A 24938-nucleotide genomic window follows, 5' to 3' on the forward strand; every position below is an offset into this window, starting at 1 on the left:
GAAAATTAGATAAATAAATGTTATCACCATTATGCAACTTGAACGTTGTTTACAAAATTTGATTTGATATACTCTCATTGAATGTTCCTTGGATAGATTAATCTTCTAGGAAATAAACTAAGACCATGAGCAGATCATGCACGACTATTTTAGAATCTCTAGTAATTGGAACTTACATAATAGATTAATTCATGAACTTATAATATATCTCTATATGCTAACATAATATCTAGGCATCAAAATTTACCTCATTCCATAAACATTTGTGGTTTTTATAGATACTCATTTCATCAATTTTCTGAAAAAAAAAAAATTCAAAATAATGATTAATATTTATTTATTTTGGACAAGGGAGGGAGGGATGAGAAATTTTTTATAAAAGTTTATGATATTGACTTTGGACCGTTGTCCATTCCATCATGGTGGCATATGACATATCTCATTTTTCTCTAGCAAAACATATTTCTTCATTGTCAACAAAGATACTTCCTAAGATGAGAGAGAGAGAGAGAGAGAGAGGATCATGGCAAACCTATTTTACATAACTCAATGGAGGAGACAAGATCGACAATAACCATACTTAGTGATTCAAAGCTTTGTTAGATGGGTTATTATGGTCATTAAGCCACACTTATTGCAATATTGCAATTACCAGCTACATTCTATTTTATTTATTATTATTATTATTATTTTTATTTTAATTATTTTAGTTATTTTATTTGTTATTTTTATTTTTTTTAAAGATGAGGATAATGGGTGTGAACTTTGGCACTGAGCTGGAAACTAATCTCCACTTTGTATCACTGAAACAAGAGAATGGAGTACCGTAAGATCATCTCCTGTGGCTACTGCATACAGACAGAAATGTATGAGTGGTGTCAACAATGACACTAGGAAATTAGGAATGATGCTTCCAAGCTTCGGCAAAGTCAGCTGGGCACCCTTATAAATCATTTTTTTATACGATCTCATACATCATACATACGTACAAATGTGGAGTGCCGTCGTGATATAAGCATGACAAACAAGTGATGCATACAAAGACAACTCAGCAAAAAGTATCTACAGTTCCAACTGGACCCATCTTTAGAGCTCCACGAGAGAAAAATATTGCATGTTGGACAAAATTCCACTTTGTATAAAAAAAAATGATGGTGTTTTTTTGTTTTTGTTAATGACAAGTTTCTAGGCCTTCAGTTTGACTGGTCGAAAGTAGTGAAGAACATTGAATACACTGTGAGTGGTCCCAAGAAGATAAGAGGAGTTGAATTCAGAACTATACCCTTCCTGAGGCGAAAGTCCCTTGCCAACTCCGCTACCCTTGGGTAAAATGTTCGTGGTAAAAAAAAAATATATATATATATATATATAAATAATACTCAAATTTACATATTTTTCTGTATAGATTAGGAGGCAATTTTCCTCCACGCATGAGATAAGGGTGAATTTCTTGACTATTGATTCATACGGTGTGAGAGGGCATTGGGAACAATGAAAGAATATTATAGATTTCATACCATAAAGAAGTAGAGTATTTATAATCCAACATTATACTAATAAAATGTACTTGAATCAAACACGACATACTTTATATTTTACGCAACGAAACATCTTTAATTTATTTTTTTAATTTTTTTAATTCTTAATTTCAGAGACAACAAATTCAAGAATGGAGGTTAAGGAGTAGATCCAAGGCCTTACCAACTATTAAACAACAAGAAAAATCAATGATACATTCCAAAATGTTGTTATACATTCAATGTATGCATCTTCAACTAAATAAAAATAATCTTTCAATTATTTATTTATTTTTTTAATATATATATTTCCCCTTTTCATCACAAGTCAAGATCCAAAGGGTATAAATATGTATTCCATGGCCGATCATTCTCATCTTACTTCCACTGTCCAGGCCCTCTAATCTCTTAGCTAAAACAAGAGGTTCAATCATGTTGGCCCCGTCTTCTTTGTATTCTAGCTATGGCTGCTGGCCTTTGGAAGAAAAAAATATGAGCCAAGTCCATAATAGTACATGGACACCCAAAGACCCTTTCTTGAATCGCAATTCTGGAGAAACTGAAGCTTTATTGGACTCATCATCTCTGCAATTCCCTTCATTGCAACCCCATGTGGAGTCTTTTCCTTCAAGCGCCATTACCAGTGATCCATCCTTAATCAAGAAACTCAACCATAATGCCAGTGAACGTGACCGCCGCAAGAAATTAAACACTCACTATGCTTCTCTTAGATCAATACTTCCTGGAGCTGATGAAATGGTACTTAAATTAATCTTTTCCATATAAATTAGCTGATTTTTTAATCTAATTCCGTTTGATTATGCTTTAGTTCCCAAAGATCTAATGCTATATTTCCGATGATTGGGTAATTGCAGAGGAAATTAAGCATTCCGACCACAATTTCTCGTGTTCTAAAATACATACCTGAGCTGCAAAACCAAGTTGAGAATCTGAAACAGAGGAAGCAGGAAATCCTATCAACTATTCACAAGAAAGGAGATCGAACCCACATCGATAATCAAAGTAATGGGATTGTTCGAAGATCATTACCAATTGTTTCAGTGAGTCAAATCGAAGAAAGAGAAGTAATGATTCAGATATGTTCATGCAAGACCATGAGAAGTTCAGTATCAGAGATTTTGGTTAATTTGGAGGAAGAGGGCCTTGAAGTGTTTGATCTTTCAGCTTCTGCTTCTTCAGGGGAGGTGGTGTTTTACAATCTTCATCTTCAGGTTTACTTTTTTTCTTAACCTTCATTCTGATTCATTGAAGACAATATATAATTGATTTGGAGTAGTTTCTTTAGATAGAATGAATTCATCATTGGATGTAATCTAATACTCATAATATTTGATTGAACAGATTAGAGAAAAACAATGGTTGAATTGCGAATTGTTGAGTCAGAAGCTGCTGTCAATGTGCGAAAGCAGGGAAGATCAGTTTTTCTGATGGCGAGATTTTACTAAACAACTAACTGTACAACCGTACATTTGAAAGACTGTTGGTGGAAATTCAATCGCGCAACAGAAGGGATTGGATTATGATCCCCTATGTTCGAAATCATCGTACAAAAATTAATCGGATAGATTTAATGGACATACATATCCAACAAGGAGGAGGACGATTAGGACTGAGCAGGAGTGATGATTCATGGAATCTCTCATTTCTTGTACTAATACAATACCATATTCTTTATTAATCTCTCATGCACCATGTATACTCTCACAGCTTATAACTTTAACTTTTGTAAATTAAATTACCTTTAATTCTACAGCCATAGGTTTCTTTCAGATTATAATTTGTGTTTCTTTCTATTTTGGATATCAATGGTTTAGAAGATCTTTCCCAAGGCTCCGAATGAGGTCTCCATTACCAAAGATCTTACTTATCAATGTTGGTCATGATAAGATGTCATTGCCACTGCGTTTATTGGACCAAACAAAAAATTTACCTCAATGAGACCACAAGAACTGAGGGTAGATTGAGAAGAACTGCCTAGCATAGTTGGTAGAAGTGTGGACAAAAACCCAACCTACCTGGAGGACTTGGGTTCAAGTCTTCTGGATCCCGTCTTCCTTCTCTCCACACACTTTTTACCAATCTTTGGAGTTTTGTTAAAATCCTCTACCAAAAAAGGAGTTTTGAGTCGAAGAAAGTTTTTCTGTTGAGGTGGAGGAGGAGGTGGTGGCAGTGGTGGTGGCAATGGTCGACCCGTTAGGTCAAGAATCTTTTCGATTTTTTTTTCATGTCAATCTATCATAGTGTTACGTGCAATTTCGAAGAATCAGTTCTCATTTTTTTTACCCCAACTTTTTTTTTATTTCTCGAAAGGAGGTGAAAACTATTTTTCTAGCTCAGTTCATTCAAAAAATAAAAAGAAAAAACAGATTGACTGTCACATATAATAATGAAACCAATATACTTTTTTTTAAACACTTAAGAATTAAACTCACACAAATAATAATTAAACATATATTTGTTCCATTTTTGTTCCAAAAAACAAGAAATGCAACAGAATCAATTTTTCAGAATGTTACCGTACAGACCCGAGGTTGCCATAATTTTCAATGTCCAAAAACCAAGGACAAGCACAAAACATGATAAGTGTTATTTCAAAGTTCCAAGAAATAGCAACCTCCGGACCAACCTGAGGGGTCAACAAATTAAGAACGGTCAAAGGCCGGTCACACCATTGACAATTTTGAAACATAAAATTCATCAAGATTGCATTTGGTGATCATTTAGTTCCAGAAACAACGTTTCATGTCAAAAATAGAATTTTCAGTTTTAGTGTCAAAATGTCATTTAAAAACAAAAAATGGTGTTTGGTGAATCTATTTCAGGAACGATTACTCTAGTTGTTCATTTTTTCATTTTTGAAACGAAACCAATATGATGAGCTAGTTATGAAGGAGTAAAACTCCAATGATGATGAGGTAGAAGAAGAGGATGAAATAAGGTGTATAGGTATTGTTTTATTTTTTATTTTTTTACTCTTGAAATCAATTCATAAGTGCTCTGAAAGCCATGAATCTTGTGCATTTCGTTTTAATATTTTGAAAGGAAATTACAAATTTGGGTTGTGTTGTTAGAGAGAGGAGTTGCAGTTGTTTTGATTGAAGGAAGGGGAAAGGGAAAGGGAAAGGGGGTTTTAATTCATTAAGGGTATTTTCGGAGTTTTAACTGGTAAAGAGTAGTTTAGGAATTATTGAAAAAAGTTGGCTGACTTAACAACCATTTCAAATGGTTGGGGACGATAGATAGAATCTTTTTTGTTTAAGGGCATGTGAGTGATATTTTTGAAAAGTGTAAGGTTAAGTTGATATTTCATTATAGTTCAAGGGAGGGGAGTGATATTTTCTCTTTTTTTTTTTTTTTTTTTTGTTTTTTTTTTTTGTGGTTCTCATATAACAAAAAAAATGTTCTTAACGTTTTTTTTGAATAACTACCAAACACAGTTCAAGTATACAATTGAAATTTGTATAACCATATTAGATATATCAATTAAAATCCAAAAACCAAAAGATATTACTAGGGTTATCTTGGTGGTATTGGGTTTTACCTAAACCTAGTCAAAAAAACCTTGGCATGCACAAGCCCTTACATAATCTTCGCATGAAAAAGGCTCTTCTCTATGTCTCTTATTTCTTCTCAAATCAGAAAAGGATAGGCATGTGCTTTATTCATCCGTTTCTTGCCATGTGTTCTTGATCAACTGTGTTTCATAAACCAAAGCGAAGTAGTAGTCTGACTACTCCACGTGGAAGGCACGCACCTCTGGCTGTGTTGTAAAGTCTGAATAATATATATAATATCTTTACCAAAAAAAAAATAATAATAATAATATATAATAGGTGATCTCCTAAAAAATAAATAATAATAATAATAATAATAATAATAATATGTGATCTCCTACCCAAAAAAAATAAAAACAAATGTGATCCTTCTAGAAGAGTAAATGTCAAATGTATCTAATAAGTTGACAGCACACACCAGATTTTGTCTTTTTCTGTTTTTGTACTTCTTGTCTCATCACAAGCCTTGAATTTGAACCGATTTGTATACCACAATTAACAAATCATTTATTTATTTATTTATTTATATAATTTTTATTTTTTTATAAAATATTTATAAATTACACATGACATAGGTAATGACATCAATTAATTTATCCACATTCATAAGAATCAACAAAAATTGTCCAATCAAAACTTTTAAGGTAATAGTGACACCCCCCCAATTTGTATGAAGTCTTCTAACTTAAAACATCCAAAAATAGTCGTCCACGGACCCCTGGACTATGGAAGGGTCAAATTTTAGTAGTGTCAAAATCTCTCTCTCTCTCTCTCTCTCTCTCTCTCTCATTATATATATATATATATATATCTATGTCGATAGAGTGGATGTGAAAAAACTACACTATTGCATTTGATGATACTTGCACGCACCCTTCTATTGGAGGCGGGCGTTGATTTATACGTGCATTATCGGGCAGTAGTATCTTATCATGCATATGTATATATACACATACACATTAACAACAACAACAACAACAACCAAGCCTTATCCCAACTTAATGAGGTTAATTACATAATCCAAACAACAAAACAATGAAAATCTAAATTCTAAATAGAAGAAAGAGGGGGTTAAGAGATGAAAAGTGAACAATGGAACGTAAACAAAAGAAAGATGGAGAATGCAAGATGAAAAGTGAGAGGTGAAAGATGAAAGAGGAAAGAGGCACAACTAAAACTACGCATATCATTCTTCACCACTTCTCATATGGTTATTTTAGGCCTGCCCCTGGCTCTTGCAACTCCTTCATTCATAATTATATCATTCCTCCTTGTTGGGTAATCGCTAGGCCTCCGTTGAATATGATCATATCACCTCAAACGACTTTCTCAAAACTGGCCATTAATCGGGGCAGCTCCCAAATCAGTTATAATATTGTTCATTTCTTATTTTATCCTTCCTAGTTTTATTATATATTCATCTTAACATCCCCCCTCTCTCTCTCTCTCTCTCTATATATATATATATATATATATAAGGGCTGTGCAAAAAGTAATTGGTACGCTAGTTGGCAAATAATATCATTCATGAAGTACATATGGGACTCACATGTTCAGAATAGGAGAGAGAGAGTCTCTAAACCCCATTGTTTATTATGTAAAAAAATGTATAAAAGAATCTATAAAAGGGAAATATAGCTATCTTTTCCCCATTCTTTAATACTTCCATTGGGAAGGATCAAAGTTGAGAATGTGAGCACAGATGTTGCATTCAATTTCAATATGGGAAAGGAAATCTGTCATTCGATTGATAAGTGGGCTTAATTTCACTAGTTTGTTAGCCACACATTAAAGTTCAAGTTAAAATCGATACTCCGATATGTTATAATTAAGTATATATGAAAAAAGAAGTGAATAACACCGAAGTGTAGAATTTAGTGTGCACCCTCTCAGATAATGAGATGTGGGAGCCACAATGATATATATCTTTCGTATTAATCACTGTGGGTGTCATTTGAATGGTACCATTTTCTGCACTCTGATTGGTGTGATGTGCAGATTTCTCTCCATACTATATCATGGGAAATTGTTTTCTAATAAAAAATAATAAAAAAGAAAAATGAACCATAAAAGACAACGTGGCTTATGCGTCAAGACATATGAGAGGAAGAAATGATCTGCTCCACATGAAAGACGAAAATCTCATCATTGTTGATACTTCCACATTCTTATCCATTAGTTTCTATGTTGGGCAAAAGCCGCTCTGCCTTTTACAAAACCCTTTCCCAATAAAAAATGAAATTATAAATTATCATAAATGAATTATTGAAAAAGAAAATTACAGTATGAGATTGATCATTTGATTGAAGTAAGATTGAAGCGTTACTTGTGACACATACCTGGTTTTCCTTCTCAACAGAAAAATTGGGAATGGTCCAGCTAATACATTAGCGTCAGATAGGAGATGGCTTCAAATCCTAAAATGTTTGTCTTCTAAATTAGTGTCTCACCTCACTGAGTCAGATGATAGGACTAGTGGGTTCATTTAATATTTTTATAAATTTTTGGTCCATGTCATCCTCTGCCGACTTTTGTATCAATAATAAATAATAAATTTTTCTTTTCTAGGAAGGAACAGAAATATAAAGTTTTAGAAGAAAAATGTCCATGGACTCTTGGACTTATGGAAAGGTCAAACAATGGAGGGGTCAAAATCTCAATTTCTTCTCTTTTGCAAAATTTTAGTGTAACTTTAAAAAATATCAAAGATTTGTGTTAAGTCTTAAATTCCACTAACAAGTAGGTCCTTCATTACCTCTGTCCCCAAGCATCAAGTTTGAGTTGAAATAAACAATTCCATTCGTTAAAATGAAGTTAAAAAAAAAAAATGCATACAAACAGAAATCTTTGAAAATGTTATGAATGATAAAGAATACAAGAAAAATGTTAGTAATATTTAGTTAATCATTTGATTGAAGTAAGACTCAAAGTTTATATCTGAGTCATATATGTTTTTCCTCTTCTCGTCAATAGCAGCACGAAGAATAGCATCGTTTATGTGGCGTCTACATGATCAGAACAAGAAAGATAAACAAAAAATCGATTTGTGAAAAGGTGATAGTACATGGCGTCATCGTGAGAAACTTTATTCCTAATTTAATATATCAATATGTTTCCTCCATGATTGTTGGGTGCATTTGTCGTGATGTTAAAATGAAGTTCAGAAAAAAAAAAAATGCATACAAACATAAATCAATGAAAATGTTATGAATGATAAAGAATACAAGAAAAATGTTAGTAATATTTAGTTAATCATTTGATTGAAGTAAGACTCAAAGTTTATATCTGAGTCATATATGTTTTTTCTCTTCTCATCAATAGTAGTGTGGAGAATAGTATCATTTATGTGGCGTCTACATGGTCAGAACAAGAAAGATAAATAAAAAGTTCAATTTGTGAAAAGGTGATAGTGCACGGCGTCGTCGTAGGAAACTTTATTCCAAATTCAGTATATCAATCTATTTCCTCCATGATTGTTGGGTGATTGATGCTCTCGTTAATTTGTCTTTTGGTGATCTTCTTTTCTACCTAAAAGTATCTATAAAGCATTAAATGAAAATATTAAATCTGATAACATTTTAAAATTGAAGATGATCAATATCCAAAAAAAAAGAAAAAAAAAAGAAAAGAAGAAGAAGAAGAAGAAGAAGAAGATAAGTATCTATTATCATCATTATGCGACTTGAACGATCTTGTTTGTTTACAAAATTTGATATACTCTCAGGGCCCGTTTGTTTAGAAGAGAGTTGGGGTGAGAATGTTGTCGGTAGGGATCCCATATGTTAATGAAGTGAAAGATAGAAAAATAAGGATGTGGTGAAATAATTGTAATATCCCACCTCATTATGTTTGGTTGGGTGGGCGCTGGGAGGAGGGAGAGAGACTTTAGAGGCTTAGATTTTAACCAGAGAGAGAGAGAGAGAGAGAGAGAGAGAGGTAGTTGCTTCGGATACAACAGGTGGAAGAAGAAGAAGAACAAGAAAAAGTTACTATTCCTACAAAAAAAAAACCCTCTCTCTCTCTCTCTTCTCTCTTCACTCTTCTTCTTCTCTCTCTCTCTAGTCTTCTGAGTATGACATTGAGATACCTCACTAGCGTCAATTCCTCGTCGGCGATGATAGCAGAATTGCTGGACGTCGTTGATATGGATTTGGACTTTGTCGTCATCTTGGGCACTCTTTTATATGCCTTAATTTGCTTGGTCTGTCTAGTAGCAGTAGCTCACTGAGCGTGGCTCCGACGGGGTCCATGTACCTTGTTCGGAACCGGTCGGTTGCAGTCTCAGGCTTTGACTAATAAAGGGTGAAGAAGAAGAAGAAGAAGAAGAAACCAACGATGAGAGAGAGAGAGAGAGAGAGAGAGAGAGAGAGAGAGAGAGAGAGAGAGTTTACCGTCCCACAAAGTCCCACAAATTTGGTAAGACTTTGGAAGGGGTGGGGAGAAGGCCACATTAGCAAACAAAGAAAACTCGTTTGTCGTTTTCCAGTGTTGTCTGGACACTTTCCTACCCCACTCAATCAAACGTTACACTTTTCCATGGGATTAGAAAAATCCTTACTATAATCCCACCCCTAAAATCCTCCCCCCAATCAAAACCCTTCTAAACAAACGGCTTCTAAATAGACGGCCCCTCATTGAATGGTCCATGGGCTGAATGAATACAGATCTTATAGCTAATAAATTAAGATCATGAGCAAATCATGCACAACTGTTTTATTCTCTTGATTAACTCTCTAGAGTTTGAATATATCTCTATATGTAAATATCATCAAAGCATAAAAATTTACCTCATTTCATAAACATTATGGTTGTTATACATACTCATTTCATCAATTTTTTATAAAACAAAAATTTAGATTTATTTATTCATTTTTGGGAGGGGAGGAAAGTTTTGTAGAAGTTTATGTATTGACATTGGGCCATTTGTCCATTCCACCATGTTGCATATCTCATTTTTCTAATTGGCAAATCATATTTTTTTCATCGTCAACAAAGATACTTTAGAGATAGAGAGAGAAGTCATATTGACTTTGGGCCATTAGTCCATTGCATCATGGTGCATATCTCATTTTTCTTTATATATATATATATATATATATATTTTTTTTTTAAAGTAGGTTTGAACAGGAAGCTCATCCACGCTATGTATCACTCAAAAGCAAGACAAGGAAGTACCGTAAGATCTTTCTCCTGTGGACACTTCACACCAAGATGTATGAGAAGAGTGCCAACAATGACACTATAGGAATGACGTTTTTAATTCTTAATTGGTGACCATTGGTATCGAGTTAAAGTCAGCTGACTGGGCATGCATCATACATACAAACACAAGGATTGCTGTCGTGAGGTAAGGATGATAAACAAGTGATGCGTACAAAGACAAAATTTGTAATTGGGCCCCACCAAAAAGTAGATCTACAGTTCTAACTGAACCCATCTGTCGGCCCCCACTTAAATAAGATTACAAGTTTGACCCTCTTTGTATGTACAATATTGGTTGTTAACCTAAGAAAAAACCAAAAATATATGTACATATGGGGAGGGTTGGTTACGTAGAGTTGGCGGCTCAACCAATATGGGATTGGGATAGAAGGAAAGAGACTTGGAGTTATTTTGAAACGGAAGGCGAGAGAGTGATACAGATTGGGCACCCCATAACGTGTTTAACTTTTTTTTTTTTTTTACTCAATAATTTAGGAGACAATTTTCCTTCAACCATAATTAAGGGAAAATTTCCTAACGGCATGACTTAGAGAGTTTGAAAAGGGCAATAGGCTTGTATAATAAAGAGAAATCATTTATGATCCTAGATAGATAGATGTACCTTTCCTCACACTATAGTGGAAGAAAACTCTTCTATTTAACTATGGTTTCATTCATCTATGATATAAAACATAGGCTAAACTACTATACTATCAAACAATCAAAACCATTGTGGTGTCCAATGTAATTCTGATTTAACAATCAGAACCATTAGATGGTCTGGTCCGATCCGATCCGGTCCGGTCCTGTCCTGTCCATCTTACTAAAATATAGTGGCAAATTGTCAACCAAAGATTATACTAAAAAATAAATATACTAATTAATAAATTGTACTTTGGATCTCACACCGGATAGTTTCAAGTAATTCAATTCACACTTTGAATATATATATATATATATATATATAATACTTACGCAATGAAAGGTATTTTATTTTATTTTTATTAATTTCAGAGACAACAGAATTCAGAATAGAGGTTATGAAGTGGGGTCCATAGCCTCACCAACTATTAAACAAGAAGAAAAATCAATTATCAGACTCTATACATTCCAAAATGTTTGTTGTACATTCAATGTATATATCTAAAAGAAAAAAAAAAAAAAGGCATTCATTTATTTATTATTATTTTTTTAATATTTCCCCTTTCCATTAATTATAAGTCAAGATAGATACCTAGCTAGCTATGATAATCCATAGGGTATAAATATGGATTCCATGGCTAATCTTACTTCCAGACTCCAGACTCCAGACTCCAGAGCATCTAACCTCTTGGCTAAAGCAAAAGGTTCAATCCCCATTAGGAGTGAATCCAAATTAAAACAGATCCAATCATGTTGGCCCTCTCTTCTTCTTTGTATTCTAACTATGGCTCCTCATGGCCTTTGGAGGAAAAGAATATGAGCCAAGCCCCTTTCTTGAATAACAATTCTGGAGAAACAGAAGAAGCTTTGGATTCATCATCTCTACAATTCCCTTCATTGCAAACCCAACATATGGAGTATTTTCCTTCCACTGACATTACCAATGATCCATCCTTCATCAAGAAACTCAGCCATAATGCCAGCGAACGTGATCGCCGCAAGAAATTAAACACTCTCTATGCTTCTCTTAGATCAATACTTCCAGGGGCTGATCAAACGGTACTTAAATTTAAATTTTCCAGGATAAATAAATAAAATAAAATTACCTGCTTTCTTAATCTAATTCCCTTTGATATATAATGCTTTAGCTCCCAAGTCTCTAATGGTATATTTTTGTTTTGCAGAGGAAACTAAGCATTCCATCGACGATTTCTCGTGTTCTAAAATACATACCTGAGCTGCATAACCAAGTTGAGAAGCTGAAACAGAGGAAGCAGGAAATCTTATCAACTATTCATAAGAATGGAGATCGAACCCACATCGATAATCAAAGTAATAGGATTGTTCGAAGATCATTACCAATTGTTTCGGTGAGTGAAATTGAAGAAAGAGTAGTAATGATTCAGATATGTACAAGTAAGAACATGAGAAGTTCAGTATCAGAGATTTTGGTTAATTTGGAAGAAGAGGGCCTTGAAGTGTTTAATCTTTCAGCTTCTGGTTCTTCAGGGGAGGTGGTGTTTTACAATCTTCATCTTCAGGTTTACCTTTTTTTATTAACCTTCATTCTGATTCATTGAAGATAATAAATAATTGATTTGGAGTAGTTTCTTATTTTCATAGAATTCATCATTGGATGTAATCTAAAACTCAAAATATTTTTGATTGACGAACAGATTAGAGAAAAAGAAGGGTTGAATTGCGAATTGTTGAGTCAGAAGCTGCTCTCAATGTGTGAAATGGGGGAAGATTTGTTGTTCTGATGCAATGGTTTTGGCCATGGCGAGATTACTTAACAACTAACCATACAACCTTTTGAAAGAAGAGATCTATCGAAGGAAAAGGACTAGGCATGAGTGATGATTCTTGATTGAATCTCTCATTTCTTGTACTACTCTAAATACCATATTCTTTATTCTCTCACCATGTATACTCTCTCAGCTCAACTTTTGTAACTTAAATCACCTTCTATTCTACACCTATAGACTTCTTTCATATTATAATTTGGAAAAAAAAAGGGTTGTGTGGGGGGAGTGTGACCCTGTGCCAGACTGGGGGATGAAATGACCTCCTGGATTAAAAATTGATATTTTTATGGATGTTTTCTCGTGCATTTCTATTAGTCTTCGCGTACACATAAAAACACTTCCCCTTGTAATTTAAAGGGTTTGGGTTGAGGGTTTAATGGTTGAGATACACTTTATGGAGATGATGCTCTTCTATATTCTATACAAAAACTAAGTGCAGTATTGCAGTGATGATACTCCACAAGATAACTCAAACACAAGACCGGGATTGGTGGACTACCTAGATCCTCATTGCCCCCCCCCCCAACCAAAAAAAAAAAAAAAAAAAAAAATCACCCCATCCCACCTTACCCCGGGGGGCCCAATCAATAAATAGGCTAATATCATGTTAGTGTTGGTAAAAATCCAATCGGGTAACAAAATGGATCGATTAAGATCATTTACATTTGAAATTATCATATAAAAATAAACTACATGAGGAGGAAACGATTTACTTTTGAACGACGCACATACACATATGACCTTTTATATGTATATATTATATATAACAATTAAGGTGGACTTGGAGATCATGATGGATTCAAAGCTCGATGGACTGTCATTACCTCTTGAGTCCAAACCCAAACCCACCTGACCGGTCTATTTTGACAACCTATACAAAACATCCACATGGGAAATTTGGATGTTGAAATTTTATCCAAATACATAGGAATTGACACATGTCAAACAGCCCATAGCAATGGTTAAAAGGGCAAGTGTTTGTTGGAAATTAATGTTTTTGGTGAACATTTCAACCTGGTAATTGAAAATGCTGATCCAGGGCTTGTCCTAGTGCTCAGGGACTTTGATCAATGGATCAAGTCCCCTTCACGGGATCTAAGTTTTAGAATAATTATGTGTTAAATTAATTGCTTTCTAAGAGATGTGGCTAATATGATGTTAAGTTTGTCTCGAATTCTTGACCCGCTTTGAAGATTGACCCGATCCGACATATTTTGGTGGCGACCCGAATGGGAAATTTTTTGAGATCTGTGATGGAAGCAGAGGGAGTATATATATATATATATATATAATGTACTGTTGCTTGTTGAGAGTCATTGTATTCTAGGGTTTTCACGATGCTAGGGTTTCAGGGCGAGTTCTTCCTCGCCGCTGCTAGGGTGTAATCTTTCTTCTGCATAATGAATCATCTTCTTCTTCGCCCGAGGACGTAGCACACCACCCTGGTGTGTGAACCTCGTTAAATCTCTGTGTCGTACGGATCTATTGTCTCTCTCTTTATTCGTGTTTCTTGGTGTTTGATCTAACATATGAATATCCTTTTTGCCCCTTAGTGCATCTTTGTATGGCCTCTTATAGGCCCTTGCACCTTAGAAGGAAAAAAAAAAAGAAAAACTTAGATCTAAATTTTCAATGAATATTCATTGTACCTGTAGAGATCATATTTATAGCATATGTAAGCAGAAGGTCACTTCAACGATCAGTTTATACAAGCTTGTCTCCGTAATTCGCCTCCCTATTGCTATTTTTCTCTCCTATTTTGTGTCTGATTGATCACTCTTCAGTTACCCCATTTGTGTTTGATTTACTATATGGATGAGATTAGAAACACTATTTTCGGTGAAAACGATGTAATAGCTTTTGTTAGAGAGAGCAAAGAGCTCAACTTGTACTCTTTGTAGTGAACCAAATTCTATTTATATGCACAACACTTGTAAATTCCAAAAAACTCTAAAGTAAGCTCACCCTCAACCGAATCTAAGGAAACCTAGAGCTGTGTTTGGTTGCAAGGGAAATGGGAAGGGAAGAGAAGTGAAGGGAAGTGAAGGGATTTTTTTTTTTCCCTTTAGAGTCGTTTGGTTGCAACAGAAGTGAAGTGAAATTAATTTACCATAGTTGTTTGGTTGGATATAAAATTGATGTAAAATAGATATAAAATTTTAATAAAATAATAATCCAACCAAACTCTTCAAAAAAGATTGGGGGGGGGGGAGTACTTTTCAATCCAGAACCCACACAGCTCTTCAAAATTTATATTGGTTATGTGAATCAGGTCACTCAAGGTTTATACCAAATCAAACCAAAGGTCATCAGATACTATGTTCTATCACTAACCAAAATAAACCATTTCATTCTATATATCAAATGAATGCAGCATAAATAAATATTTAAAATAATATTAAAGATGATCACAAAGAAAACAGTAATAGATCACAAGTGATAATGATTGAAACGCCCATTTCAAAAGTCTTTTGATTAAAACAAACCTAATTGAGTCATGTGAGAGAGAGAGATCGTTGAGAGTCATGAGCAGGGTAAGAGTCACGAGAGTGGGAGAGATTGTGAGAGTAGGGTTTTTTTTCTTCCTATTTTGGTGGGAAAATAAAAAGGAAAATCTTAATAGTTAAGTGAAATTTTTTTCACATGTAAAATATATTTTCCTTGCAATTAAATATCTAAATTTATTTTTTCTAGGAAAAAATTTTCACTTTACATAAAAAGTTTACATTTTCCTTGCAACCAAACAAAGCCTTGGTAAAAAAGGGCAAATCTTCTAAAAAGGCTTAAAATATGTATTGAACCAAGTTCAACGAAAAAAAAAAAATACCCAGCCAACTGTTTCACCCCTATCTTAAGCACTTTAAGAGAGATATGGGCCTACGTTGGTGGTTTGAGCCTTGGTCTCAAAACCCAAGTGAGTCTAAATGAAGACAGGTAAAATATCAAAATATTTCCATCATGACATTTTCTGAATAGCATGTAGTCCAATTAATGCTTAATTGGCCAACCACCACGCATCCCAACACATGGGTGCGTATTTATAGGTTTGTTTAATTGTTAATTATCTAATATTTGGATTGCGTAATAATTAGAGAGGATCTTTTCAATTCAAGTCTTTTCTATCATACGAGCCTATGATGAATACATTCATTCTTGTACGAGGACTTGCTCTGCTCTCATATTTTTCTACCATAACAACTGATGATTTGAAAAACCGACCATTAAATAATGGTTAATCACCCAGGTGTACGGGAGTCCCAAACACCTGTTATATTTTCCCATACACCTGTTATATTTAGTGGTTAATCACAACAGTATGACCCTTTATGATTTTCCCACTTTATTGTTCAATGGGCCCATTAAGTTCACGTGTGAAGACTTGTCAAACTTTTTTTTCCCCAAATAATTAAGGAGTGAGTGAGCGGCATTATAGGGGGGAAACCTGGCAGCTCTTTTTCCTTTGGTGGAAGAGGAAAAGGGGCTTCCAGCTTCAGCAGAGTCACTGGAAGTTGGCAAAGGCTCAATGACAGGCCCTTCACAAGTAAGATGGGGAGAGAAGCCAATAGCTCCAACAGGTGTGGAGGAGCTCGGCACCAAAGAATGATCGGCTAAGGTTATGGGTGTTTAATGTGTATTCAACGGTCAGAAACGTTTAAACATGAAATACAAGGTGGTCGGACAGTCCAAGACACTTTTTAAACGTTGAATACTCGTTAGACGCCCTATTGCCCCACAGAGAATCCAAATCTAGGTTTCTTCAGACTTCAGCATATATAATTTTTGACAGGGGTGGAAGCAGCACATGCATGAGCTAGCTGACAACCATGAAGGGAAGGCGAGCAAAAAAGATTACCAACGACCGTTTAGGTTCTATGGGGGTGGGACCAAGGACAACATGTCCTCATTAAAATCTGCCCGAGAGCGGCTAGGAAAGCGGGGTTAAACACTTGGTTGGAAGAAGGATGATTCCATTAACCTAAATAAAAATGTTGGGCAAGGGTTCTCTGGTTTTAAAGCATATTCTACATCATGACACATGGTAATTGTTTTATCCATTTTTTTTTTTTTAATGGAAGAGAGAAAAATAATAAACACTACTTATGTGAGACGGTGTAAGGAATACCTAAGGCTTAAGAGTCGTTTCCTCATAAATATATTTGGAGAGGGCCACCTCTAGTTGCCCTTTACCTTGTTAATACATGTAAATTAAAGGTTTATGCTCTTGTGTCATATGGAAAATTGGGAATTGTTTTAAGTAGTTATTGGCTTCTTAATTTTTTATTTTTTATTTTTATTTTATCTTATCTTATCTTATCTTGAAGTGCATTAGTGCAAGCCTCTAGTAAATTGGATTAAAATAAATGTTGATGGCAGTTCTCTAGGTAACCTAGGTAGAGCAGGGGCAGTGGGCATTGCCAGCTGAAATAATGAGGGGTAGGTATGTAACACTTGCAGTACTTTCTTGGGTATCAAGAAGATTTATGAAGCTGAATTTGAAGCTGTCTTAGAAGGAATTTTGCTTGCTAAAAATATGAATGTAAGAGGTCCGTGGATCAAGTTTGATTCTGCAACGGTTGTGACTGCAATGCAGAAATATCAAATTCCATGATTTGTCCTTCAAAAGTAGATCGGTGCTCTATCTTTTTTAGAGTCTGTCTCATGGAAGATCACCCACTGCTTCAGGGAGGCGAACACAACAGTGGAATACCTAGCGAAGAAGACTTCCAAGTTTGGTGTATCTGCATCTTTGGTGTCTTTCCCAAGTCATATTATTATTGATTTAGAGGATGATGCGATGGACAGACAGTTACCATTTCTGCTAGGGTGATGCTTGTCTCCTCTGCTGATGGCCATGCCAAAGGTGGAGGTTTCAGGTGGCTCTAGGGGTCTCAGGCTTGTCCTTGTTTTTTCTTTTGTAATGATCCTATTTTAATAATATTTTCATCTTTAGCAAAAAAAAAAAATGTCTTCTCAATTTGATGTGCTTATCATATATATATATATATATATTTTGTTTAAATTGCATTTTTTTTCTTGATAATGAGAAATTTTATTGAATGGGAAAGCATGAGGAGCTCAGTCTCTTGATTACAAGCATCAATCAGTCAAGGAATGGATCATGGCCACAATGTATTAGATGTAATCGACACGGACTTTCGGGCTAGGGTGTTACCCTAGTAATACAAAAGAAGGAGCATGTTGTGATCTTATCCACTAGTGTGTGGATTAACGTAGATAAACCCTCAATGGAGCTTGAAGCAGGATGCTCACTGGATAAAATATGATTGAGAAGATTTGCACTATCGGATTCAATAATAAGATACCGGTCTTTTGCTCAACTGCCCATCACTGACCAGCTCATACCTCTAAGGGTTCACTAGTGAGACTATGATCAACTATTGCCAGCTCTGAGACAACACTAATTGGATCCCCCATGTGTGTCTTGCCAATAAACCCAATGCCCCCCATAGCAGAAGATAAGGTAGGGCAACATCACAATTTAATTTAACCCATTAGCATCAAAAGAAAGTGGTTGAAGATCAATCGCATTCCAAAACTTACTCCAGGCCAGCTCAGCCTTCAAGAAGACCTCTACCGGAGTCCACACTTTATGGTTAAAAATTAAGTCATTTCTGGCCAGCCATAAGAACCAGCATATGAAGGAGAGCAAGCTTAGAGTTTTAACTTGATTAATCTTCTTGTTTATAAACTCGAGCTTATCCCAATCTTGTAAAACCTGATAGATCTTAGGGAATTCATTATTAAGAACGAAAAAAGAAGGACGACATCCAAACCATGTTGCTCGAGCAAAGGAATAATCGAGGAAGATATAGTCATTAGATTCCGCACTCGCACCACATTTCCTGCAACTGGAATCAATTGAAATTTACCTTCTCTAAAGACCCACTCCTGTAACAACTCCCAGAGCACACATCTCCCAACTCACCGAATGGGAAATTGGGAATTGTTTTAAGTAGTTATTGAGTTCTCATTAGATGTGCTTGCCACTTTTTTTTGGTGGAAGTGCTCTTATCACTTCACAGTAGAAAAAAATTGCATTACATGATGCACCAATGGCGATTCGGAGAACTACATGGGCTCAGAGAGAGAGAGAGAGAGAGAGAGAACCCATGTGACTGCCATTGGTTTCCTTCAACTTTAATTAGAGGATTAAGAGCCTAATAGACCCAGCAAGAAGCCCTTACACAACACAAGGCCTATAAAACCATTCTATTCCATTTCCTATTTGGACACAAGTTTTAGGAATCAGATTAAATGATGGCACAACTAAGTTCAAACGGGCTTTTGTTTTACCTTCTTCCGATTACATTGCAGTTTATTAAAAGAAAAATTGTCATCATAGACCTATTTTGATAACGTCCATCATTTTTAGTCCCTTGGACAATTAGTTTTGGATAACCGACTACTAGATTAGTTGAACACCTTATGGATTAGCCACATTTCAATTTCAGACTCAAATTCATTCAAATGCATTCCCTTTTATGCTATGCATCCTAGTATTTTATAGTAGTCGCTCCATGCATCCTTCCATAGTCTTTAGATTTTTCAAGTTCTATTTTGATACTTTGACATACACTGTTAGGTTAACATTGACATGTGTGTATGAGATCTACCAATTCCATAAGATTTAGGTCAATTCACATGAAAAACTTTTGGGCATGCCTATCTTGGAAATATTTTCCCATAATATTATCTTTTGACCAAATAACGTTTATATTTGAGCTCTTCCTTAAGTTTTAAGGACATAAATGCACATAATATAATAAACCGTAAAATACAATAAATGCTATTCTATATAGGTTTTGACGACTTGAAATAACCTAGGGCGGTAGAGCCAGGATCTCTTTTCATTTGGGGCGCGTAGAAGATGTATGAAAAGTGCCAACGTGATATGCAAGTTTAACAACATTTTATTTAATGGAGTTTTTTGAAGCTAAGTCAGATTTTTTTTTCCTTAATTAGAACAAAGTCAGAGTTTGGATCTTCAGGATTTTAAAATCATAAACAACTTTTTCATTGGTATGAAACAATATTCAATTAAAAAAACACAAACACAAACACAAACACACACACACAAAATTCAATAAAATGAATGGCTATTTCTTCTTTTGTTTATGCAAGATCAAGGTCAAAGATTTCATTCTAAAACGTTTTCATGTAGTAAAATGAAATCTTTGACTTTGAACTTATAAAGAGGAGTAGAAAAATAGATGGTATTCAATAAACATGAAAGAGGAAGGACATGAAGGAACTCCATGCCTTACCACAGGAGTCCATTCTTGTTTACCCTTCAATAATTGCCAAATGGCAGTTTCGTTGGGCTTAGTTTGTTGGTCATAGTCTACATCTTCTTTATTTTTTATTAAAATAATTGACTTACCTAGATATCTCATTTGTCATTATTAAGGAGATGCAGGGAGCAGGGATATACATATAAGAATATACCATTGAATGATATTATTATTATTGAAGTTTAAGTAGCTTAAAATTCATAAAATAAGAAAAACATACATAATGAACCATATGATTGAGATTGATCACTAAACTTCTGTTATCCAATGCTTATCCTACTAAAGTATAAGTTCACTAATTACAAATTAATTGACATGTAAGAATGGATTGGTGGTATAAGCACGCTGGATAACACTAAGCAGGAAAAACAAACTAAAGTTCTACCCCAAAAAATAAACTAAAAAAACATAAAAGGGCAAAACAAGTGAATATGACTGGGCTCCCAAGCATGCTGGAAACACATAGCATTATGGGAAAAATTCACAAGCAACAAAAAGTATAGAAAAAGACAAAACAAGTGAGACAAATGATGCATGCTACCTTGGATCATGGTCCCACTGTGAAGTTGATTTGCACTTTGGAGCATTATATGGCCCCATCGAGTATACTAGCAGACAAAAAGAATTTCCGACCATATGGTAGTAATTTAAATAAGATACAATTTAAATGACACATTTATGAGTGTAATTAGAATTTGTTAAATTGTAAATTTCTTTTGATTGTTCATTGTTTTATTCGTAAAAGTTGTCAAATTTTAGGTAAAATATAATTTTCAATGATTTTTAAAAATAACTTATTATTATGTCATTATCAAATCCTATCAATGTATTTAAACATTTTTGAATATATATGTGAAATAACAAGATATACCCTGACTGGAAAAAAAATTATATTAAAAAGAAAAAAATAAAATTACTTATTATTAACACCTTAAGGAATGTCAATAAAAAAAATTTAAATAAAACAAATATACTCCCCGTATCCATTTTAGTGAGTGAAGAACTTTTATTAGAAACTGCAATTGTAGCTGAGAAAAAAAAAAATAATGCATTAACTCACATGGTTAAAGATCATGTGACCGCGCTAATGCTTAGCATGGGACCACAATCTAAGAGGGTCAATCTAATCAAATTAAACCGAGCATTATGATCCTTTAAACAAAAGATACATGGCGTCGTGGCGGCAAGATTGAGTTCCCTAGTTCCATCTAGTGCCCAAGATTATACGCTACATAATATAATGATATTATATTTCTTAATAAAACCATTGATAATGAACCTTTCTCATCTTAAGTCATACCGCGTATATTCGGATTTTAAGACTATTTTATTTTTTCTTTAAATCTAATTATGAAGAAATCAGATTCCTAGATAGTGGTCATTTGTCTCACTACACTAAATTTTTAAAAGAAAACTAGGAGAAAATGTTGATATCAATAATATTTTGCAATTCCAAGGTTGTGGCTATATGTCATCTTCCCAGGACTCTTTCAAGTTAAAAAAAAAAACTATAATTTGTGGTCTACCTTGATTAATTAAATACTAAGTTGAGGTAGTTGATCATAGGGTATATAAATATTATAGCTTCCATCCCTCATTTATAGGGCTTAGTACTTCCTAATCAAAAGTGGGTTCAATCCCTACTGCAACAATTCTTCTTCTTCTTCCAAGCTTCAATCATGTTAACCATATCTCCTCCCTTGTATTCAACCTTAGGATGGCCAACAGATGATCACATTAGACAAGAGCAGGAGCAGAAGAACTGGATAGACAATGAGACATCCTTCGACTGCAACAATAGAGAAACAGAGGCTTTGGACTTATGTCCCCCTTTCCATTCTTTGGAACAACAAATAGATCTTGGAGATGACTCCATTCCCTCAAGTGCGATTAACAATGATCCAGGCTTAATTAAGAAACTGAGCCACAATGCTGGTGAACGTGATCGCCGGAAGAAATTAAACAATCTCTATTCTTCTCTTGGATCACTACTTCCTGGAATCGATAATACGGTATTGTAAACTTTGTTAGTCCTAATTACAAGTTATTATTATATTCTGTGTTTGATTCTTAATGATTTCAATCTGGTAATTGCAGAGGAAATTAAGCATTCCAGCAACAATTTCGCGTGTTCTTAAATACATTCCTGAGCTGCAAAAACAAGTTGAGAGGCTAAAGCAGAGGAAGGATGAAATATTGGCAAGTGTATATAACAGAGGTAATAGCAAAGGTCCAATAGACAAACAAAGAAATGGGATTATCAAAAAATCACTACCAACTGTTTCAGTAAGCCAAGTTGATGAAGGAGAGGTTCTGATTCATATATGCTCATGCAAGAACACAAGAAGTCCATTCTCCGAGATTCTACAAAATTTAGAGGATGAAGGCCTTCAAGTCTTGAATGTGTTTGCTTCTGTCTCATCATCATCATCATCAGGGGAGGTGCTCATTTACAATCTTCATCTTAAGGTTTGCTTATTCTACTTGTACTCCTTTGTGATTGATTCTGAAATTATCTGTGAGGTTCTTTTTATGTTTATCTCTTGTTTCTGGACTTCTGATTCAACAGATGAGAGAAAACCAAAGACTGGACTGTAATTTATTGAGACAGAAGCTGCTATCAATGTGTGAGAACAAGGAAGAGCTCTTCTAAAGAAGATTTTGGCTATGGATAACCTAACAAGTAATTAGGGAAGGTTTGTAAACTTGTAAACAAGAAACCTTTGTAAAGTTCTGGACAGAAAAGATGAGATGGAAAACCATGACATAACAAATGTACCTTTTCTTACATAAAGGTACTGTATACTTTGTTTTCTTCAATTCACCCTTTGTATGCACTCTTTTGCTGGTTGCCCTGTAAATCTCCTTACCATGTATAACTAAATTACCTTGTATAGAAATTATACATAACTCTCTGAGTTATTTGTGATCCTATTTACTCCCCTCCAATTGGATGGTAATGCCAATAAATACTCTTTTTTTTTTTTTTTTTTTTTTTTTTCATTTTTTAAGATTTTTATGGTAGTAAAGAATGAGGGTCTTTCTGCTGATTCAAAAACTCTTTCTGCAAATTATTATTATTATTATTTTTTAAATGTTACTGATTCTACAATCAAGAGTAGTAAAAAAAAAAAATCATCTAATTCTTTTCTTGATTCTGATCTTCTCCTCTCCACTTATAGTGGGCATAAAAAAACACCCTTGCTGGTTTCTAGAAGACATTTAGCTATTTTCATTTTGGCAGATATTATTCTGTCAAAGATTTCACTAACTGAAATACAGAAAGAAATAGAATCACTCCTAGCCATTCTGCCATATAGGTCCTAAGAAATTCTCGAAGAAAAGAGAGAGAGAGAGAGAGAGAGAGAGGGGCACTCTTAGTTATGTCTTCTATTCTTTCTAGACTTAAAAAATGGCAACAAGTTTCTCAACTTGAGAACACTTGCAGACTTCATATAAGATTTTTCTTTCCCTATAAGCCTAGGCCATATCAAATGGTTACTATGACACTGTTTGATAACGTTCTGTTTTTGCCGTTTCTGCATTTTCTTATTCCGAGAAATAGAGAAATAACCCACAAAGCATTTAATAAAGTTGTTTAGTTTCAACTGTTTCTAGAAACAGAAATAAAAATTTATGCCTATTTACAATTCTAGAAATGAATTTGACGAAACAAGTCCGACTTATTTCGTTGTTTCTAAAAATGAATTTGAGAGAAAAAAAAGGTTATTGTGCCGTGCCTAACAAATCTCTCAACTATTTAAACTTAAAAAGAAGCAACCAAACTCTCTTTCTCTTTTGGGCATCCGATGATATTATTGGGTTTTTTTAATTAATAACAGTTCTGCAAAAACCCTTCTCATTAAGCCAGCCTTAGTTGTTGGAAAAAATTATTTATTTTAATGAGCCTTGGTGTTTGTTAATAGTCAAGAATGATCTGCTTACTCCTTAGATCTCTACCGAATAAATTCTCCATAATCAGATTTATATCTTTTATTTATTTATTTATTTTTAGAATATCCAAAAGAATCTAGTTTATTCTACTTTTCAAATGTATACAGATGGAAAAATTGGTGGTTGGGGACTTGGGGTCATTCCCTTACCAAAAAAAAAAAAAAAAGACTTGGGATCATTCATTTATTTTTCTAATGAATACATAAAAGCTTGTGGTTGGGATCATTTCTTGAATTGGAAACTTTCATTTAATTAAACACTTCAATGAATCCAAATTCCTCATAACAAAACACGTGGCAATTTTAATTTATAAGAATCCAATCTAAGAATGACCAATATATAACTAGAAATTGATATTGTGACACAGGAAGGTTTGTCTTTCTTGGGCTTAAACAACGATAGCTGTTTTTAAAAACTATTTCAAACCTATTTTATCAGTTTGGTCACTCTTATACAAACATGTAATACATATGGGCAGGTGCTATACATCGAACCATTGAACAGTATAGGAAAAGATTATGACAGAGAACCGGCCACAGAATCACACACTGGTTACGATTTCAGTTGGATTCCGATCTAACTGTTGAAAGCATGCCAAGCTTGTAACTCAGTCTGAAATGTACAAATCATGGATAACATCACCTAGATTGTGAACGGAGGGGTGCAAGTGTTTTTTATTTTTTTATTTTTATTTTTTTATTTGGGTGGGTTGGGTTGAGATAAATTAATTGAAAGTAGGTTTTAGATTTCAAAAGGCACCTACCTACGTGATGGAGTTGTCCCTCATGGGTAGAAGGCTTTTTTTTTTTTTTGTTCCACATTTGATTCTTGGATGTAATTGAAATAGTCTCTCGATATTCTTGGGAGTAATGCTGCATAATTTTCGCCTCTGGACCTCACACAAGCGGAAGCCTCGTGCACTGGTTA

At 34.4% G+C, this 24938-nt stretch overlaps 3 protein-coding genes across 3 annotated transcripts; all 3 read left to right on the top strand.

Moving 5' to 3' along the window:
- The first annotated feature begins 2009 nt into the window (after positions 1–2009).
- LOC122089037 (transcription factor ORG2-like) lies at positions 2010–2966 on the top strand. Its single transcript, XM_042658451.1, has 3 exons — positions 2010–2276; positions 2393–2749; positions 2880–2966. The coding sequence occupies exons 1-3, from the start codon at positions 2010–2012 to the stop codon at positions 2964–2966; spliced, it is 711 nt and encodes a 236-aa protein (XP_042514385.1).
- Positions 2967–11636: 8670 nt separating this feature from the next.
- LOC122088439 (transcription factor ORG2-like) lies at positions 11637–12842 on the top strand. Its single transcript, XM_042657709.1, has 3 exons — positions 11637–11995; positions 12121–12477; positions 12613–12842. The coding sequence occupies exons 1-3, from the start codon at positions 11687–11689 to the stop codon at positions 12697–12699; spliced, it is 753 nt and encodes a 250-aa protein (XP_042513643.1). The 5' UTR covers positions 11637–11686; the 3' UTR covers positions 12700–12842.
- Positions 12843–21736: 8894 nt separating this feature from the next.
- On the top strand, positions 21737–22710 carry LOC122089038 (transcription factor ORG2-like). Its single transcript, XM_042658453.1, has 3 exons — positions 21737–22069; positions 22155–22526; positions 22627–22710. Exons 1-3 carry the CDS (start codon positions 21737–21739, stop codon positions 22708–22710), a joined length of 789 nt encoding a protein of 262 aa, XP_042514387.1.
- Positions 22711–24938: the final 2228 nt, after the last annotated feature.

This window comes from Macadamia integrifolia, chromosome 9 (assembly GCF_013358625.1).
Source record: "Macadamia integrifolia cultivar HAES 741 chromosome 9, SCU_Mint_v3, whole genome shotgun sequence".
NCBI classification, from domain to species: Eukaryota; Viridiplantae; Streptophyta; class Magnoliopsida; order Proteales; family Proteaceae; genus Macadamia; species Macadamia integrifolia.

Bases quoted from the DNA above. Each gene is read 5' to 3' on its own strand.
- LOC122089037 (XM_042658451.1), top strand. From the start codon at position 2,010: ATGAGCCAAGTCCATAATAGTACATGGACACCCAAAGACCCTTTCTTG. The intron at 2,277-2,392 runs GTACTTAAATTA...GGGTAATTGCAG, and splicing joins TTCCTGGAGCTGATGAAATG to AGGAAATTAAGCATTCCGAC. The intron at 2,750-2,879 runs GTTTACTTTTTT...TTGATTGAACAG, and splicing joins TTTACAATCTTCATCTTCAG to ATTAGAGAAAAACAATGGTT.
- LOC122089038 (XM_042658453.1), top strand. From the start codon at position 21,737: ATGTTAACCATATCTCCTCCCTTGTATTCAACCTTAGGATGGCCAACA. The intron at 22,070-22,154 runs GTATTGTAAACT...TGGTAATTGCAG, and splicing joins TTCCTGGAATCGATAATACG to AGGAAATTAAGCATTCCAGC. The intron at 22,527-22,626 runs GTTTGCTTATTC...CTGATTCAACAG, and splicing joins TTTACAATCTTCATCTTAAG to ATGAGAGAAAACCAAAGACT.
- LOC122088439 (XM_042657709.1), top strand. From the start codon at position 11,687: ATGTTGGCCCTCTCTTCTTCTTTGTATTCTAACTATGGCTCCTCATGG. The intron at 11,996-12,120 runs GTACTTAAATTT...TTTGTTTTGCAG, and splicing joins TTCCAGGGGCTGATCAAACG to AGGAAACTAAGCATTCCATC. The intron at 12,478-12,612 runs GTTTACCTTTTT...ATTGACGAACAG, and splicing joins TTTACAATCTTCATCTTCAG to ATTAGAGAAAAAGAAGGGTT.